The sequence below is a fragment of the Gambusia affinis genome, linkage group LG04 (assembly GCF_019740435.1).
Source record: "Gambusia affinis linkage group LG04, SWU_Gaff_1.0, whole genome shotgun sequence".
Lineage (NCBI taxonomy): Eukaryota > Metazoa > Chordata > Actinopteri > Cyprinodontiformes > Poeciliidae > Gambusia > Gambusia affinis.
Genome location: NC_057871.1, coordinates 22,168,799 through 22,187,411, shown reverse-complemented (window position 1 = coordinate 22,187,411; position 18,613 = coordinate 22,168,799). Strand labels below are relative to the sequence as shown.

Below are 18,613 nucleotides of genomic sequence, written 5' to 3'. Positions count from 1 at the left end.
ATTGCTCCAGAGCACATATGGCTTAGTTTTTTGTTCTTCGTTTTCTCCGCAGCTATGAAATGAATATTTATATATTGATTCTCTTGATATTTAGCAAAGAAGATTAAGATACACAAGTTTTAACACAGGTATGAGTCTGCAACACACAAAGGATTCTAGCAAATTCCCTTTTTTCCCCAAAAAACATTTTAGTGGTAAATCATTTCAAAGTCTTCTCAAAGTGAAACCCAGTGGAGAAGCAGAGAGCTGACTTATCCATGCAGCAAACAACAAAGGGACCGGTAGGGAGGATGTGAAAAGGAGTAATTAAAACTGAAAGGTGATTGGTGGAGACCAGGAGCAGGTGAGTCCAGTCAAGAGAATCAATAAAAGTTATGAGGGGAGAAAGTCTTAGGAGCTGAGGATAATTGGCGAGTGATAGAGCAATTACAGCAATACCAGTAGGCACACTAACAATGGGAATACTGAAACTATGATTAAAAATAAATCAACACAAACAAGTACCATAGCTTAAAACATAAGAAAGGAGATAGAAAAAGGCATAATTTGTATGCGTGTGCGATCATCTCTAACTCAGATTGTTTGAATGTTAGAGTATGTAAACTTCTGACTTTGAAGTAAGTAATGAAAATGTCAAAACATTCCAATATGTAGAAGAGAGATTGTTCGCGTAGCAAACTTTGGTAAGTCGTAACTATTTGTTCATTATTCATTTTATATCTTTCATGGCTCTTCGCTTTTGGAAAGCCATCACTGCCTCCAAGGCCCAAACAACTTCAATTCAGGTGAAGACTTAATAAAAATCCTGAAATTCTGCCATGATTTTGGGTTTTATGTGTCAGCCTTGGATAATCAGTGAGGCCCATGAAAACCTGGAGGCACTCCCCCATAACATCAGTCTCCTCTGGTGTATTGATCCACGGGCAGCATTAATTTACCAAATCAGTCTTTTAATAGATTGAAATACTGCAAATAAAGAACACATCCTGGCTTGTTGGGAATATTTCTACCAGATTAACTAAAAGATCCGGGGCGACATTTGTTTCTCTGTTGTGTGTTGGCCTTCACGCATCACTTTGAAAGCATGCAAGCAGTGGACAGTCAAAAAAACACGGTGGGTTTGAGAGTTTAAAAGTGAAGCTTAATAAAGTCAAATATTTAATCTGTAAACTGCACAACAACTAAATTCATCAATCAATCAATCAATTAAATTTTATTTGTATAGCACATTTCAGCATCAAGGCATTTCAAAGTGCTTTACATCAAATCAAACATAAAAACACAATGCAACATAGAATCAGCAATAAAAACACAACATGAAGTCAAGTTCCGTCATTAAAATTGATTACGTTTCAAATTAAATCCTAAACAAGTTGGGTTTTAGTCGAGTTTGCATCCATAAAAGGTTTACCTGTTACACTCCTACTGTGTTATACGGAACAAAATACCTATTGTTATTTTTATTCACGCTCACAATCACACAGTTTAAAACGACGTAAACAGCCTTTCAAAGGCTCCGTACAACTCTTTCATGGAATCTTTCATAAAGATTTTTCTGAGGAACTCCAAAGTGTGTGACTTTATCTTCTCCAGTGTCTGGCTGATACACAGTAAGAAATTTGTGATTTCATAAAAGTTTGAGAGAGCACTGTCATTGTTCAGCTATTTAATAGGTGCTTCTGTGGCGTGGTTTGCATTTATTTGGCCAGAGAAAGCGTTCTTTGACCACAGGAAGTGTCTCGGGTTTTACTGCCAGGTGGGAACGCTCCTGCTTAAAGCTGTCAGCTCGTAACTGAATCTGCCAGAAGGCATGTTACTGCCAGAACCCAAAGGAATGACTAATCACCCTTGTTTATTGACTCGCCTGTTTCCAGCGCAGCAAAACTGCAAAAAAAAAAAGAAAAGAAGATATTTTAAATTGACTCCAGGGTTTGGCACTTTAAAACTTGGATAAACTGGATTTGTGAACGATGTGAACCATAAAAATGAAAAGTAATTTCCAATATTTTGTTCTCCTGCTGCTGCTTGTAGGAATGTGGGTTTCTGTGGAACTACAAAGCAGACCTGTCGTGTTTTCAGTCCACATGTCGAGGTGTCCTTAGGCAAGATGATGAGATATTGTGCGCTTGTGTGTGTGGGAGTGGGTGTGTATAATAGAGACTGTCAAGGAAAGAAAAGGCCAATGAGTGAATGTGTGTGGGACCGGCTGCATTTGTAGAAACCCCAATGATAGCTTAATTTTTTTTTTTATCAATTCAGTTATTCCCACACATATTTACTTCCTTTAAAGGAATCTAAGAAAATCATATTTTTTATGTTAATTTAAGCCAATAATATGTGAAATGCTTACATTAAAAATTTACTATTTTGCTTTTTCTTTTTCAAAATTAAAACGTCTTTTCTAATGGTGATATCTTTTCAATGTTGCCACATTCTAGTCATAAGCAGGTTCTTACTGTAAGCAAAGGCCTCGAATACCAATTTTCTGAGTCAAATTCCAAAAAAACTCAAATGTTTTGTCCTTTCCACACTTAATATTCTCGTTTTTTGTTTTTTTTTAAAACATGTTTCCTGGGAAACTGATTCAAAGATCAATTTCTAAAGAACTCACGTGGTGAGATGAGGGAGACTCGCTTCCCAGATGGAGGTGGAGGCGTCAATCAATCAACTACACTTCGCTTGCTTAAATCTTTGTATTGTTTTTTTAGCAAGGAAGATAAAAAAAACCAAACACGCAAGATTTAAAAATTTGTTTAAAAATGCAGCTGTCAAGGTTGAGCGGTAAGAAGTTTGTTATATAAAAGAAATAAAATCTAAGCTCATCAAGGGCATGAGGAAAATTTCATGAACTAAAACCAGGGGTTGCAACAATCCTTTTCCAAGGATGCAACACTTCTTTTCATAAAACTGAAAAAAAAATGAGAGCTTGGGTTTTGCAAAAAAATAAAATAAAGCAGTTTTATTTATGAAAATACTGTGCGAGTCATAAAAACACAGTGATTGAAATTATTATAATATTCTCTTTAACAAACCAAGAAGATTCTCTTTGTCTCTATTTCACATTTGCTATTTTACTCTCAAGGTTGTCGTTGAGCAGAATAAAGACATCCTGCTTCTAAGACATTCATTATTTCAAGGTTGAGTTTTGTCAACACATTTCTAGAATTTGACTGCAAGGCCAATTCCTTTATTTCCTTCATGACACATTAGAGCATCGTGTTGCTTTTATCGTGTTTAAGGCATTTTTCTAATTGGAAAACAACTAATGGGGACTCTTTGCACAATGTCACTGTGACGTTAAATTTTACAGTGAATGTTTGGACGTTCTCCAGCAGCCATTGTAGGCACTGTGACCTCCATTCATTGTTTTTGTTTGTCAAGATTCTAGCAGAGCAAGTCGCCCATTATGAGATAAAGATTATCTTCAGAAAACAGAATCAGACATTGAAAGCAGATGAGCTAATAATTTGATAGGCTGCTGGGTTGGAGACATCAGTTTACCAGTTTACTGCAAAAAGCAAAGAATGAGCGAGTTTAACTATCTGCAGAGCCTGAAGTTGTTTACGTTTTGCTGTCCAACAACTACAAACCTCAGTGTATTACACTGTTTTGACAGACCATCACAAAGTAGTGTGTGATTGTGAAATTAAAGTAAAATGATGCAAGAAATATTTCTCACAAGATTTCTAAAATAGTAAAGTTGAAGAAGGCAACTTTTATTAAAAATATGTTTGTATATTTGTTTAAAATTCTTACTATGTCCTGGCACAATAAAATGAGACATTATCTTTATTATTATTATTATTATTTTAATTTTTTTTTATTGTTTTTTTTTTATATTCTGTCTCTTATACTGTCAGGACATAGTAACAGTTTCATTAAATGTGTAAAAAGAGTTTCCTTCTGCAGCATTAAACCAAACAAAACAAAGGATGGAGCTTTCACAACAACCTATTTGTCAAAAAATTTTACAGCTACTCTCATTACTCAGTGAATTTTCCAATAAGCAATCAGAACATTCCCAGCTTACACAAGAAAAAATATTATCACTTTTATTTATTTTTTTGCTCCCATCGTCCTTTGTAAGGGAAAATGAAAGTGGCAGCTGTAGAAAGGCTCACAGTGTCTCCACTGAGCACCAGCTGTTTGGGTTCTTTAGCTCATGCAAATAAACCCAGGTAATAATTTTTATTATGGATTTTTTAGATAATTGGGTTTTGCCACAGCACATTTTCTGAAACAAATTATCCTTCATCTCCCCAGACTTTCCTACTTTTGATATTGGATTTTTTTTATTTTTTTCATGTTTTGCTCTTTCTGCTATTGTTCCTGCTCTAATGCATCTCTGTAGAGAGTTACTCCCAACTATGTATTTCCACATCTAAAATAAAATAAGTTTTCTTTTCCAGCATTGTAGCTCTGTTGGAGTGTGTGTGTGTTGGCACATCGACATGTCAAACAGTGGACTGATGTGAGCGCAGCAGCCTGTCCACTGAACATTTCCTGGAAAAACATGAATCAGGAGCGAAATATATTGCACTTTGTCAGAAGCAAAGAAATAGAGTCCAACATATCTCTGCTTGTTGGTTTTCTGCAGCACAGCTAGCTGCTTTCGGGAACATAGAACAGCAACATCTTTTTTTACCCACTACTTCAAAAATCATAAGGTCGTAATAATTTTTTATTTTTTTTTTTTAAGCCAAAGATCAATAGCAACCATTAGCAGAGCTTCCCCATCAGTAAGAGGAACAAAATGGTGCCAGTGTTTCTCAGATGTGCGGGTCAGATCAATGTGTCCTGCAAATCACATTAGTTCTCGCAGCTAGCTGCGTTCTTCATCAACGCACGAGCCGAGTGATCCACCGCTATGAGTTGTCTGTTTGAGTTTTGACAAGACTACATATTACTCTACAAACGCCAAAGTCAAAGGGAAACATATTTTGAAAGGATTTACAGCACAGATTGTTTGCCCACAGACACAAATGGTGTGCCTGAAAAGACATGTGAAAATCATTTGTGAACCAGGGTGGCATGTGAAATTCATAAATCTGTGGGACTTGTTGTGAAAGAAACTAATGCACAGGACGCAGGAGGGATGTTCAGCTGATTAATAAACATTTGCTTCATAAATTCACTTGGAATGCATGTCTTGAAGCAATTAACTTTCCCTACAGCAAAACATTCAGAAATATTACTCAACAGCTTTCCATAAAGTTTTATTTTGATTTTCGTTCCTGGTATTTTCCGTACCGAAGCAACAAAGATTTCATAGAATGATAAATCCTGTATCGATGGGGAGTCGCACATCTGCAGAAAACCACGAACGCACAAAAATAGCTTCCTTTACAACATTATCTTTCTAAATGTTCTCACCAGGTTTCGGTTTCATATTTGACTCACACCCTGAGTTGAGGCTCGATCCAGCGTTTTGATGTTTTCCTACGGGCAACAACATTTATTCTGAAATCCTCCCACTGCCTGACTTTTCTCCCCGAGGTTTTTTCATTTTTCCAAGGTGATGGATGTCATGCTAAGGAGATTCATAAGAACAGACGTCAGCAAACATCGTAGCAATGATAAAATGTTTGATTTTATGTTAAAGTGATATAACACATAGATCAGCCACAATAATTGGCACTATTTATCCACTTCTCTCAATAAAATGCATTTGTGACATGATTAAATATAGTGTTTCCGAGCTTTCCTTCAGGCTTTGAATGAAATGCGTTTATCTATAAAACACATCTCTGTGGGAGGAAACGTTGTGCGCCTGTCTGAGTTTGTGTGATTGAGGTTGGAGTTAAGTTTATTGTTATATTACATCCAAAGCTTAGAAGATAATCAATAGAAATGAGCAAAATATTGAGATGTTAAACTTCATGTCAGTTGCCGGAAAAATAAAAGCATTTAAAGGAGAACAAAATAATACATCCACCATTATTTCTACCGCCGGTAAAGCTGGATAGAACCGAAAAAAATAAATAAATCATCTTTATGGAGGTAGCTGAGTCTCTCACTGGAGCTTTAATGAAAACATTGTTTCACTACACTCCTCATACACTCTTTTATTCTTAAAGAAAAATAAACAAATGGGATTTTTTTTGTGTACATAAAACAAATGAATCCACTTTTAACGAAATATTACATTTGTAAGTGGATCTATATCTAAGAATTTTTATTAAGTAATCTTCAAAATTGGAAATACAAGAGAACACATTTTTCAATTATTGCAGATGAGTATTGATATTGATAAAGTCAGAAAATAAAAATTCATTCTTAAATTTTTCTCACCACCAGCAGATTTAGATTGAAAATTATTTTCAAATCAAACCAAAATGTATCTGACATACATTTAAATATAATAAAATATAAAAAGCATCAATTTAGGAAAAAATTTTTTATTTCCTTAACAACTGCAAGGTTGAAATTTATGTAAATAAGTAAATCTGCAAACATTGAAAAAACCTAACTTTATATCTGGGAAACATTAAAGCTGTAATATGTAACTTATTTTAAGAATATATATATATATATATTTATTTGTTAGAACTGTCACTATCTTGTGACAATATAATACAGACAATAATACACAATAATACAGATAATGTGTGAATAAAAATCAAGCTTGTGTTTTCTGCTACACTACAGCACAGTCTGCCACGAATGCTAAAGCTAGTTAGCACGTCCACCAATGACGGAGGACTAACAGGTTTCCTTTAATGGTAAGTCATTTCTCCACCACTACCACATTTAGCCACAGAGGTGACAGAAGATGATTGAGGTGAAAGGTCACAGTCACTAATATGATGTATTAAAATCATAACGGATGGGTTGGTTATGTTCATCTTGGCCAAAGAGCAGAATCCCGTCCCCAGATTTCATTAATCATTGCTCATGAATGTCACCAATTAACTGCCTCATGCCCACGGAGAGGCCAAGAGTCTGGGAAGTAAGGCCTGACATCAAGACGGTAGATGTGTGGACATTATATCGCGCCCTTGCTCTGCTGAGACCAGAACCCTGAAGGTGAAGGCTGATTCACAACCACAGCCAGCTGTGCAGCGCGACCTTGTAGCGGTGAGAAGCTGAAACTCTTCAAATGAATCACTTGCCACCCCAAAGGGTCAGCAGCTGACTTAATTTATTAGATTTATTTAGATAAAGAAAAACTGGTTTGATTTAGAAACACTCAAATAAAATCCCCAAAAGACTACAGTAACAATCTGAAGACACAGTTTCAATTAGTCCTTTAATTCTCAAATTTATTAGTGAAAGATCTACAATATTAAAACTTACTGACCCATAACTTTCACTTCAGTGAATGTAAATACAGTAGTGACACAGGTTTCATCCTGAGATGAAGATAGGAAACCGCTTGGGTGCATAAAACAGGACAATTCACATGTAACAACACTGCCCCCTACGGGACAGATACTATAAGGCAGCAAGACTTGAGCAGGCACGGCTACAGAGGGCAGATATTCTTTACATCTTATACCTGATGAGTGAAAGAGACAGAAAAATATTTGCAACTGGATTCATCCACATTTTCTGTTTGAGTATTTTGAATCTTAAATGTCATCCCCTTGTTAAAAGCAGGTCTGTCAGTGTTATTTCAAGTTTTAAATAAAAGTGCGTTTTAAAACCAATATTGCAGACTGAAAGAGAGCTGCTGTTTAAAGGGGCAGTATTGTGTATTTTACAGGCACATAGTGCGACTTTATAGCAGAATCAAGTAAGTATGTTATCTTTAGTTGTTACAAAAATGCTCTGTATAGAGAGAGAATCACTTAATTCGACTTTGCAATATAACGCATTGAAATTGGGCTTTGTCTCTTTAAGAAGCTCCTGCTCTTTCTGACGCTCTGCCTTTAGCAAGTCATCACAGCAATGTTCCTCTATTAAGCCTTTAACATCGTTCATAGTAGCACTGCTCTGAAAAGTAGTTTGTATAATGAGCTCAGCAGATGCGGCGTAGTTCCACCAAGTGTTTGCTAACTGCTGCTGGCTAGTCTGAAGGAGCTGACTGAGAGAGTCAAGGAGGTGGGAGGCTCTGTGAGGCAGAAGCTCAGCTGGAAACTGCAGCTCCAGAGAGGAGCTGCGTGTAAAAGGCAACATTCTGCGAGAGAAAGCGCTTTGCACCCTGAAACGGTTGCCGTGGGAGATTGAGAGATTTCCTGATCATACATGGAAGAATCAAGGCAGCACGCCAGGTTTGTTTTTAATGAGTGAATGTTATTATAACATAGTGTAATGCTGAAAAATGTTGATTTTAAGCAACACTGCCCCTTTAAACAGTATCCTAAGAATAGATAAAGAATGCTGTTAGAGAAAATATTTTTTGCATATTATCAGATGTCTTTATGCGTTTCAGGCCTAGTCCACATGTAGTCAGATATCTGGGGTGAAAAAACTATACCTTTTGGTCTTTAATCCACAGGAAAACTCAGTTTAATATCATTAAAAACAATTATTTATTAACTCCAACCAAGGTGGACGAATAATGCGACAATAAATCCACATACTATAATTTGTTTGACATTATTCTCAACATTGACTTATGTTTGCTTAACTTTATAATCTAGTACTTTATTTAAACAAACTTCAACTTCCTGGCGCCTGTTTAATTCCCAACAGGAAGTTGTGGTTGTTTTGAAGCAATCTGATTGGCTGACATAGGTTTTAGCTTTGTGCTATACTGCCCCCTATGGGTTTGACATGTTTAAAACAACGACAAGGGGCAACTTTGTGCAAGTTGATGTGGTTGAGAACTTTTCTAAAACCAATCCCGTGTTAAAAGACACAATATTAGTTTTTTTAAACAATGTAGTGAAGATATTTGTTTTTAAAAAGACCCAGCTACGCCTGGAGAAAACCTCCGTTTTCTTTTAACTCGCTCTGTGTAAAAAGTGATCCAAACAAACTTGGTCCTCTAAGTTTTCAGACGTGACGTGAGATGTGACAGTGGAATGAATTAAGGAAGCAACGGAAAGAAATTAATTACAGTTTAATCAGTGAGTGTTTTCATTTTGTAAAAATGTCAATGAGAAGGAAACAAAAAGAAAAATATAATTTATATTGAATTAATTTTATCAACATCTCTGTTTCCTCACTGATTGCCGAGTGAATATAAACGGGCGTCTTAGATTTATGGCTTTGTAAGTCCATTATAGATTGGTCAGATGGGTGCTGATAAAGCCACCCTGCGTTTGTTTACAACTTCTGGATGATGTGGTGCTCTGTTGATAAAATCAAAATTGCTTTAAAGAACTGTAAACTAAGCCTTACAACTACAGTTTGCAGTTATTCCTCACTTTGTGTCACTTCTGAAATGATCACAAACAACTAATAGATTAGGTTTTAGGTCAGATTAATAAACAGCACGTGATTTGGAATTAGCTGAAGTCAAAATTTTGCCTGCGACCAACATGTAATGTTAAACGCATTCGATCTGAACTCAGTTTCCACAACTACATCATGATTAAACAATAAAACTAATCTCTGACATTTGATTAACTTTCTATTGATGTTATTAACCACAATCCAGCAGCTCTGAATCTGTTTTTTCCCCCCATTCCTGATGTAAAAGACCAAAAGAACGACCAGAACTGTTGGTTTTCGATACCAGTCGTGTAAATCCGCTTGTGGGATGGAGGTAGAGAAAAAAGGCGAGGGAAAGCACCGTGACGAACTGTTCAAGTCCCGCCTTCCCTTCTTTCCTTGTGAATAACGAGGAGCAGGATGAAGAAGGAGGACATGATTGGCGGTGACAGAGCCAAGGAGCGGATCAGGAGATGATGCGAATGCCGAAGTACTTCTTGAGTTGCTCCAGGAAAACAAAGGTGAGAACTGTGTGGGGAACCAAGCGGATCCCGGCTGGGACAAGACCCTGCAACAAAGTCAAAGGTTTTTAATTTCTGCACGTTGATCTGATAGTGGGAATAACTAACAACACTGACTGCAGCACACAGAACAGAGTAAACATTCAGTGGGAAATGACAGCAGCAAAACCAGCAATAACTTACACACAGAGTTAGGTGTAGCGAACGTGATCAAAAATTCACTCATTGCATTTAGATTTATCACACAGAATGTTCTGTCTTTCCTTTGATTTTGATGATTCTGGTTGTAGTAAATAAAACCCAAAATTCAGTTTCTCTAAGAATTAGAATATTACACAAGATCAATTAAAAAAAAAGTATCTTTTACAAAGAAATTGTGTGTTATGGGCATGTTAAAGCCTCAAAGACATTAGGAAATCAGTGGAGTTGGTAGTTGTCCAGCACACAGTCACAAACATTCTCCACAAGGAACAGCTTTGCATAAGAAGCTGGATGTTCTCAAAGGGCTGTAGTTGAACATATTAACAGAAAGTTGAGTGGAAGGATAAAGTGTCATAGAAAAAGGCTGCATACATATAACCACAGCCTTGAATGGGATTCATTTAAAGAGTTTGAAGAAGATCAATAATGTCTGAACTGTAGCTAGAGTCAGTGTTTCAAGAATCCAGGATGTGGACCACAACTGTCACGCTCCTTTTATTCCCCTGACGACAAGCTTTATGGAGATCCTGATTTAATTCACCAGCAGGATTTGGCTTCCGCTCACACTGCCTAAACTATCTATACCTGCTGTAATGACCATGATATCAACGGCCACCTAATTATCTCAACCTAAACCACACAGAGAAGCTGTTTCACAGGCTGAATGCCTCCATGTCACATTGCATTTCAGCAGTAATTCAAGCAAACCAAATCCCGATCAACTACTGAGTGGATATACTGTGGAGCAATGTTGTCCTCGAGGCACACCACCCCGCATGTTTTAGCTGTTTCCCTGCTTCAGCACACCTGATTTCAAATGATGTCTGACTAACAGGCCTTTCCTGAGCAGCAGTCGTCTAGTTTGGGTGTGTGAAAGCAGAGAAACATCTGAAACATGTGAGCCTTCAGGACATGATTTAGGAAACACTGCTGTAGAGTGGATGAAAGTACTTTACAAATGCCCAACATTTCTGCATAACAAAACTCTTCTCTTTTTACCTTGTAAAATGCCAGTGGACCCAGTTTGGCTGTTTCCCGTAAGCAGTGCATTACTCCCTGCAGACATGAGGGGGAGAAATATTATTAAAGTGAGTTTAACTTAGAATCCAGAAAAAATTCTTCCAGAACAGGAACATTTTGTTTTTATTATTACTTGGTGAGTGTGGAGTACTCATTATTTTTACAGATTTAGAGCACACTTAGAAACTGAAACCTGAATAAGCAGACAACAAAATAAAAGAGGAGTGATTCACTTACTGTGTACTCTCCTTTTGAATTCATCAACCTGGTTTTGAGCACATCCAGAGGCTGACACAAGAACGTAGCGCAGCCTCCCTGCAGAGGAAATGTTTGCAAGAAAACAAAAAAGGGATTAAGAAGAAGCTCAGCAAACTGCATTAAATCAGTGGAAGAACTAAATTCTTACAGCTATGAAGCTGGAAAGGAAGTGTGTGAGTATATTGTCTCCCAACACGCCTGTTCCCAACACCAGCTGCTTGGCCTGGTCATAACACGCCAACTGCAAACGGGGAAAAAACAATACAAATACATATAAACAATTTGGAAAATGTTAATTTTAAAACAGGTTTGTTCAACACTCTTTCACTTTGAGGCTCATTTAAATATAAATCCATTTTGTTTTATTGCCAGCTTATTATATGAAAGGACAAAATCTCCAGCGCAGCCATTGTTTCATAATATTGATTTTTTTTTCTGCCCTCTAGGAGGATTGTTAGATCAGAATTGTATCTTATTTTTTTGCAAAAAATCATAAATAAGTTAGTCTGATCCAAAACAAAATAGAAGCTTTTGATATTTAAAGAAAGTCTACACATTTCTGTCTCTGCCGCATCAATGTTTAGCTGCAAGAAACCATCGTCAATCACGTAGAAGAATATTTTGTGGAAACGTAACATCTGATTTTTAATGCGACTTGCCTGCCCAACAGTGACCAGCGCCCCCCTGCCAGATGCCATGGAGGCTCCTGAGAACAGCCTTCTTACACCCTCTGCATGAAAAAATAAAGACCAGACCTTGATTGCGATGCCAGATGATGCAAAACAGAAAGTGAAAACTTGATTCACTTTGTGCTCGTCATTTACCTTCTCTAAAGACTCTGTAGAGTCCATCAACAGCATGTTTATAGCTGCAAACAAAGCACAAATACAGTGATAAATTACATGAGCACCAATCTATACAGATCTATACCAATCTATTCAACCACAACACTCACTTTCTTCTCTGTTCTGGTGGTAGCTTCATGTCATTTTGCATTCTAGAAGGGGAAGAAAAAAATTATATCAGATTTCATTTATCTTTCCAGCTAATACCACAACTCATTAGCAAAATACACACAAATGTTCTTGTTTAAAGGGAATGTCGTCATGTAGCTTTACCTGACATTCACCAAGTCAGATGGAGTCCCAACAAACCCACCAGTGAATCCTGTTGGCAGATAAAACGTGTTGGTAAACAGGTGGCAACTGCACATTTGGGTCAGCGTGAAAGACGAAGGAACGAGTGCGTGAGTGTGTGTGTGTGTGTGTGTGTGCGTGTGTGTACCTCCAAATGCTCCCAGCAAGACCTTCTGGTAAAAAGGCATTGGTCCCTTGCCAGTGTTACCCATCATGTCTCTGACCGTCTCATAGATGGCAAATCTGGTGAGGGAGTAGGTAATCTGACAAGCAGAAACATCAGCTCAGTCAATTTATTTATTTATTTTTTTTCAAAGGAAGAAGTCTGAGCCCAAGTAAGCTAGCGATGCAACCTCAAGAGATCTGGAAGGAAGACAGATTATCTTAGCAATACAAAGCAGGTTTGCATGTTAGTGAAGCATCACAGTTGCTTACACCATTGCATTCATGTTCTTGGGTTAACACATGACCATGATAATCACATTTTAGTACGTTAAATTCAATTTCTTTTCATTTTAAAGAAAAGAAAATTACAAATTCTACTTTTTATGTCTTGAATAAAACAACGATAAACCTGCACCCTAACAAGATCCAGCTTTTTATCAGTCATATCTACTAAATGAGATTATAATGGAGCAGCAATACAGACAAACCTAATAAAGTTATGTCATCTAACAAACTAGTACGTCTCCTTCAGTGGTGGCGTCAGGAGGCCGCTAGGGGGTGCTGTAAGTCAGTACCTCGGTTGGTCTGTGTAGTCTCCGACAAATAAGAAAAGCATTTTAAAACAGAATAAATTCTGCTGTATTTGTCCAACTTGTAGCAATTATTCCACTGTTATTCTGAGGCACAGTGGTGTCAGAAATGTTTAGATTTAATTTCTGGCAGAAAAGTGCAACAAAATTGAATCTGACTTGTACAACATAAGTTGACTATAAAAGTAGCATCTCTGAAGAGGAGCGTCGAAACAACAGCACAACATAACCCTAAAAAAAAAAAAAGACAGGATAGATCTATGTTTTCAGGTTTTTTCTGACTCCACCATCTGAATATCCCAGCTCAAATCAAGGCTCATTGAACCAGGCAAACCTTTACCAATCTGTCATTGTCGAATTTAGTTTAGTCTGTGTGAACTGCAGGATAATTTCCCTGCGCTTAGCTGATGGAAGTGGCACCCAGTGTGGTTTTCTGCTGCTGCTGCCCATCTATGGGCAGCAGCAGGCATTTTATCCCACATCTCAAGCCAGTCTGACCGTTGTTCTCCAACTTCATTGAGGCATTTTTGTCCAAACCATTGCTGCTCCGAACAAGAGATAATCACCTCCCTTGTTCAACTTATTCCCAGTGCACTTGAGTGATGGTTATAAATGAAAACCTAAGTATATCAGCAGTGGTTTCAGTTTCGGAGTGGTTAAACTCCCTAAAAGAAAGTCCCAGCAAAAGCTTGCTGTGGAAAGCAGTTTGTTATTTTGCCAACTTTATTGGTGGCTGTTAAACATTTGTGCTTGTGTGCGTTCAGCACCGTACAAATAAATCATCCCTTCATAGCACTGATCGTTCCTGCCTAACATTACTGGTTGGTGGCAGCTTTTCCAGAAAGCTACAGTCAAAGTTGTATGTTTTTCAAGCTTTATTTTTGCCATTAGATGGTCTTACGCAAAAAACAAACAAGTTGAAATTTCTGTACAGGACTTTCCCTTTTCTTCTCTGTTTCTCATCAAGTTATAATCCCTCAGGTATCCTCAGGTAAGTTATAATCCCTCCTTACCTGAGAAGACCCTGCATCATCATCCTGCTGCTGGCTTCTGGTCTAATGTCTCCTCCCTGACCTTTTGCTCTGTCTATTGTGACAATAAAGATTTATTTTAAATCAGTGGAAAGCAACAGTGAGCACAACTTCTGAAAGAAAAAAAAAAAACGAAAGAGGATTGGGTTTATTCCTGACATAAGCTAACAAGCAAGGGATGTAAAATAGGCAACAACATTAGTATTCTTGTTAATAAACTTAATATGATATTCTGGTAATAATTAATTAATCATCATTTTGCATATATCTGTATGCAGCAGCTTTACTCAACTTACACAATTTGTCTTCGGGGGGGAAAAATTGCAACTATTTTTTGCCTTGTTAATCTACGGTAGCTATTTTTCTATTATTTTGCTAATGAGCTTTTTTTTCCCCACACTCAAACTGATTCAACAAAAGCATATGTAGATGTGAATTAAGCAACAAACTCTTCAGCGCTGAAGTTGATGATCATTCACAGAATTCTTTCAGATTCTGACTAAATTTAGCTTAAACAAATCTACCTGTCGACACAGGGAGGCGGAGAGGCCGCTGTAGAGAGCCAGCACCCCGTCATTCTTCACCACATGCACAGCCATCCCAACCATCCTCTTCTTCACTTCCTGCTGTGTCTGCAGGTGGACCTGAGAAAAAACATGAGAGAGCCACATGTTGGAAAAAATTAAAACCTCACACATTGATTTAGAGCTTAGATGCAGAACCCAAAGGAGGGATGCACAGGTTGATCAGAGGTACCTGAAAGCCTAATTTGATTCAAAATCAAATAGGGTTTTCTGAATTCAGCTGTTTTCTTTTAATGCTAAAACACCAAGATAAATGTTATTTTCCAAGTTGTTCTTCATAAGGTGTTGTTGGAAGAGGGCCTCAGTGGTTTCAAAACATGACCTTTGTTCTTTGTGTTGATGACGACCTCAGATTAAAGGTCAATGACCTTTCTGAAACCATGTGAGCTTTCCCCCCCTCCACATTGCTGATCTCAGTAAACTGGTTTGTGTGTTTCGGCTCAACATTTAAATCACCGCAGCAGCTTCTGTCAAGCACTTCTTTTGTATCTAAACATTTTCAAGTCAGAAATTTGGAGTACGAAGTCAAGTTTCCAACTTGTGCAGTCCACAGTTCCTCACCAACTCCACCTTCACAATCTGAAGTGGATGCTGATTTAGTGACAACATCTACTGAGCAACACGTTGCAACAGATACAGATACAAAATAAAGAGGAAACACAATGGCCACAGAACCACCTTGGTAACAGAGATTTTGCAAATCTAATGTTTTCAGATCTTGGACCAAAGTTAAGTGATAAAATTTAGAAATCAAAAGTGACTTCTGGCATAATTTATTACCCGCATTAGCAATCCATCACCCTGTGGCGTTGCAACAGAGGAGACAATGAGCTCTTGTTGGTTTTTCAGCCCTCAAAAGCAAATTATTAGGATTCTGTTGCAAAACATACAAGCAAATCTTGGTTAACATGGTGCTGAACTCAATTTCTTCTTCTTGTCTCTCTCTATGAAAAACTGTTTTATGGAGGCAAGTTGAAGCCACCTGGATTGTTAAAGCTTCACTCGCCAGACTGAAAACAAGCAAGGAGAATAGAAAAGCAGGAAAGTAGAGAATGACTAAGCAATATCTTGATCACCGACTTCACTTGATTTCAATTCAAGTATAAAGAGAATCAGATTTAAAGAAACCACTGAAAACCGTAGCTCTGAAAATCGTAGCTCTTTCTCCGTTTCCCCACTAGAGAAAAATCGGTTATTGTCACAACTATAAAGATTAATTTGGTAAGATTCGATCGGGGCTCAAATCAAGCTGTTAAATTGATACATTTTGAGAAGGAAAATTATTTTTGGAGGGAAATTAATTAGATAGTGTTTTAAATAAATCAATCAACTTGATTATTTTATAACCATTTTATATATATATAAAAAAGAGAAAGTAACAATTTAAAGCAAGGCAGCATCAGATTAAATGTTTTATGTCAGTGTTTGTGCTGTTGGCAAACCGCTTTGTAACTTTAAAAAGTAAAACGGATGAGGTCAAACCTGCGCTTGCTTATTTTCCAAATCCGGTTCTATGTTGGCATGAAAACAAACATGACTATGTGCCCTTTGCTCCGCCATAACTGGACCTTTCAGCAATGTGGAAATAGCCCACTACAGCAAAGTGCAAAGTGCACTTCTCTCTATTATGGGACCTCATTCTATTTTCACTGCACAATGTCTTTAAACTAACTAGATGTCAGAATAATTGTCGCAACAAAATGTTATCCACTCTTGGAAATCAAGCCGTTAAAGCCGGCTGAATGCCAGAGATGAAACAAAAAGCCTTTTAAGAGTCTTGACCTTGAAATTGAACTCAGTACTGGCCCTAACACTGGATTGTGGACATTTTGATTACTACATGGATTTTTACTTAAACTCTTGAGAACACAGCGGTGACGTTTACATTTGATGAAGATGAATTAAAGCTCTCTCACACTAATCCCAGAGTTAAACATGAAAAACACTTTGCAGAAAGACATTCCTAATGACAACGAGCTGTTCAGCGCTGACTTTTCATAAATTGGCAATCAATGGTAATCCAGTGTCAAAAACAGCAAGTTATAATTTCCATCATCTCAGCCAGCTGACCTGCAGTGCACACAGCAGCAGGTAGGGGAGGGGCAGTAATGTGTTAGTCCACGCTCCAAACTAGGCATCATCTAGCAACTCGAATGAAGTTTTACCAAGGTTCTGATAAGTTTTGGATTTAAAGCAACTAGAATGTTGAGTGATGGGAGCCTCAGTTGGTAAATGACCTCTAAATGACCTGTACTAATCAGGTCCACATGAACCCGAAAGCACTTCACACTCCATTCAGTCACACACACACACACACACACATTCACGTGCTGAGTGTAGTGTGTGATAGAGCTCCCTCCTCCCCATTCCCTGTCCAGTTACTGCTGAATAAAGGCCTCTAGTGTCTAAAAAGAAAAATTAAATAAACCTAGCATTTTCTATTACACAGTTCCTAACGGTCTTATCGTCCTTTTAATCAATTTTACTAGAAAGACGGTTCATGTAGTTTGAAAACCGATCCAGTTGTACCCTTTATACTTGTTTTAGTCAAAACCCAGCAAACAAAAATGTATATTAGTGCGTGCAATAGAACAGCTTAATCACAAAATCCTAAATTTGGAGGCTCTTTTCTGAAATATTTTTCTCGAGTCTTTGTATAAACATTTTAATAAAAACATGGTATGGACTACGCTTTTTTAGGTACTTGATATAACTATTGCAGCATTAGAAATATTTGCTAATTTTCTGTATCAAATCAAAGCAGATACATAATGCCATACATTTTTATATAAATACTATGATGCCATGGTGTTTTTGCTCAAAACTATAGGAAACTTAAACCAGCCCATGCTTACTCCTTACAACTAGAGAAGACTGGTCACTTTGTCACGTTCAGCTGTCGTTGTTTGAAGCCCCTCACTCTTTTAACCTTAATGTCAGTAAGTGGTTCATGCTCTCCTTCTTTCTTAAAATAAAGAACATTTACATTTCTGAAGCGTGTGCTTTGTGTGTAAAACCCCGCTTTACAGCTTTACCACATGCAAGTAACAAGTAAGGGCAAACAGAAGGCATTTCAGAGAGCCCTTCAACTGCAGTCTGGTCTTTACCTTTCCTCCCTGTTTAATTACATAACACGCCATAAACTTTATTTGAGTCATGTGCAAAACTCTCTAGAGAAATTAAAGAAGATTTAGGCATTTGGTATAGAATAACAGGACTACTGTGTCTGGGAAACTTTGGGTTGACCTATGACCTAGATTCAACTTTAAACATGCTAGTTATTACAGAGAAATTCTGTAATAACTTAAGTTCTCAGGAAGTGTACAGTGATCTCTGCAAGTCTAGCAGGGCACTATGTGAAACCTTCGAGACGTGGAGTTTGGTGAAACACGCTGATCTGTGCAAGAACAGCTGGAACCAGCTGTGCCCTGGTGTTAAGGCCTGCACGCTCCTTCACCCCCAGCTCCGTGGGAGAACTACTGCGCCCCTCACCTTGAGGAGATCCAGAGGATGGGTGCAGCATGCGGCTCCGCAGGAGGCCAGCCCCCCGAAATACCACCGCGACATCCGTTTCTCAGTCATGATAACACCGGCTCCTCTCCCGACCTCCTTCCACGGCGCTGGGTTCCCTCCAGCCGGCTCGCCACGGCCCTCTGTCCGCCTGCACTGCGTGGCTCTGCTCAGACCTGGAGCTCCCAGCCGCTACAACAAGCGAGTGTAAAACCCCACGGGACAACCTCGTTAATCTTCAAACATTCCGATAAAGGAGAGCGGGGACTTTCACGT

The 18,613-nt window shown here is 37.9% G+C and overlaps 1 protein-coding gene across 1 annotated transcript; it reads right to left on the bottom strand.

Annotated features, from left to right (window-relative positions):
- Nucleotides 1-6,600: 6,600 nt before the first annotated feature.
- Nucleotides 6,601-18,509, bottom strand: slc25a10b (solute carrier family 25 member 10b). The gene is made up of 11 exons (XM_044114434.1): nt 18,320-18,509; nt 14,768-14,887; nt 12,606-12,720; nt 12,440-12,488; nt 12,277-12,318; nt 12,146-12,189; nt 11,981-12,051; nt 11,470-11,562; nt 11,301-11,378; nt 11,043-11,099; nt 6,601-9,889 (listed from the first exon to the last, which is right to left on the bottom strand). Exons 1-11 carry the CDS (start codon nt 18,407-18,409, stop codon nt 9,788-9,790), a joined length of 861 nt encoding a protein of 286 aa, XP_043970369.1. The 5' UTR covers nt 18,410-18,509; the 3' UTR covers nt 6,601-9,787.
- Between the last annotated feature and the right edge of the window lie 104 nt (nt 18,510-18,613).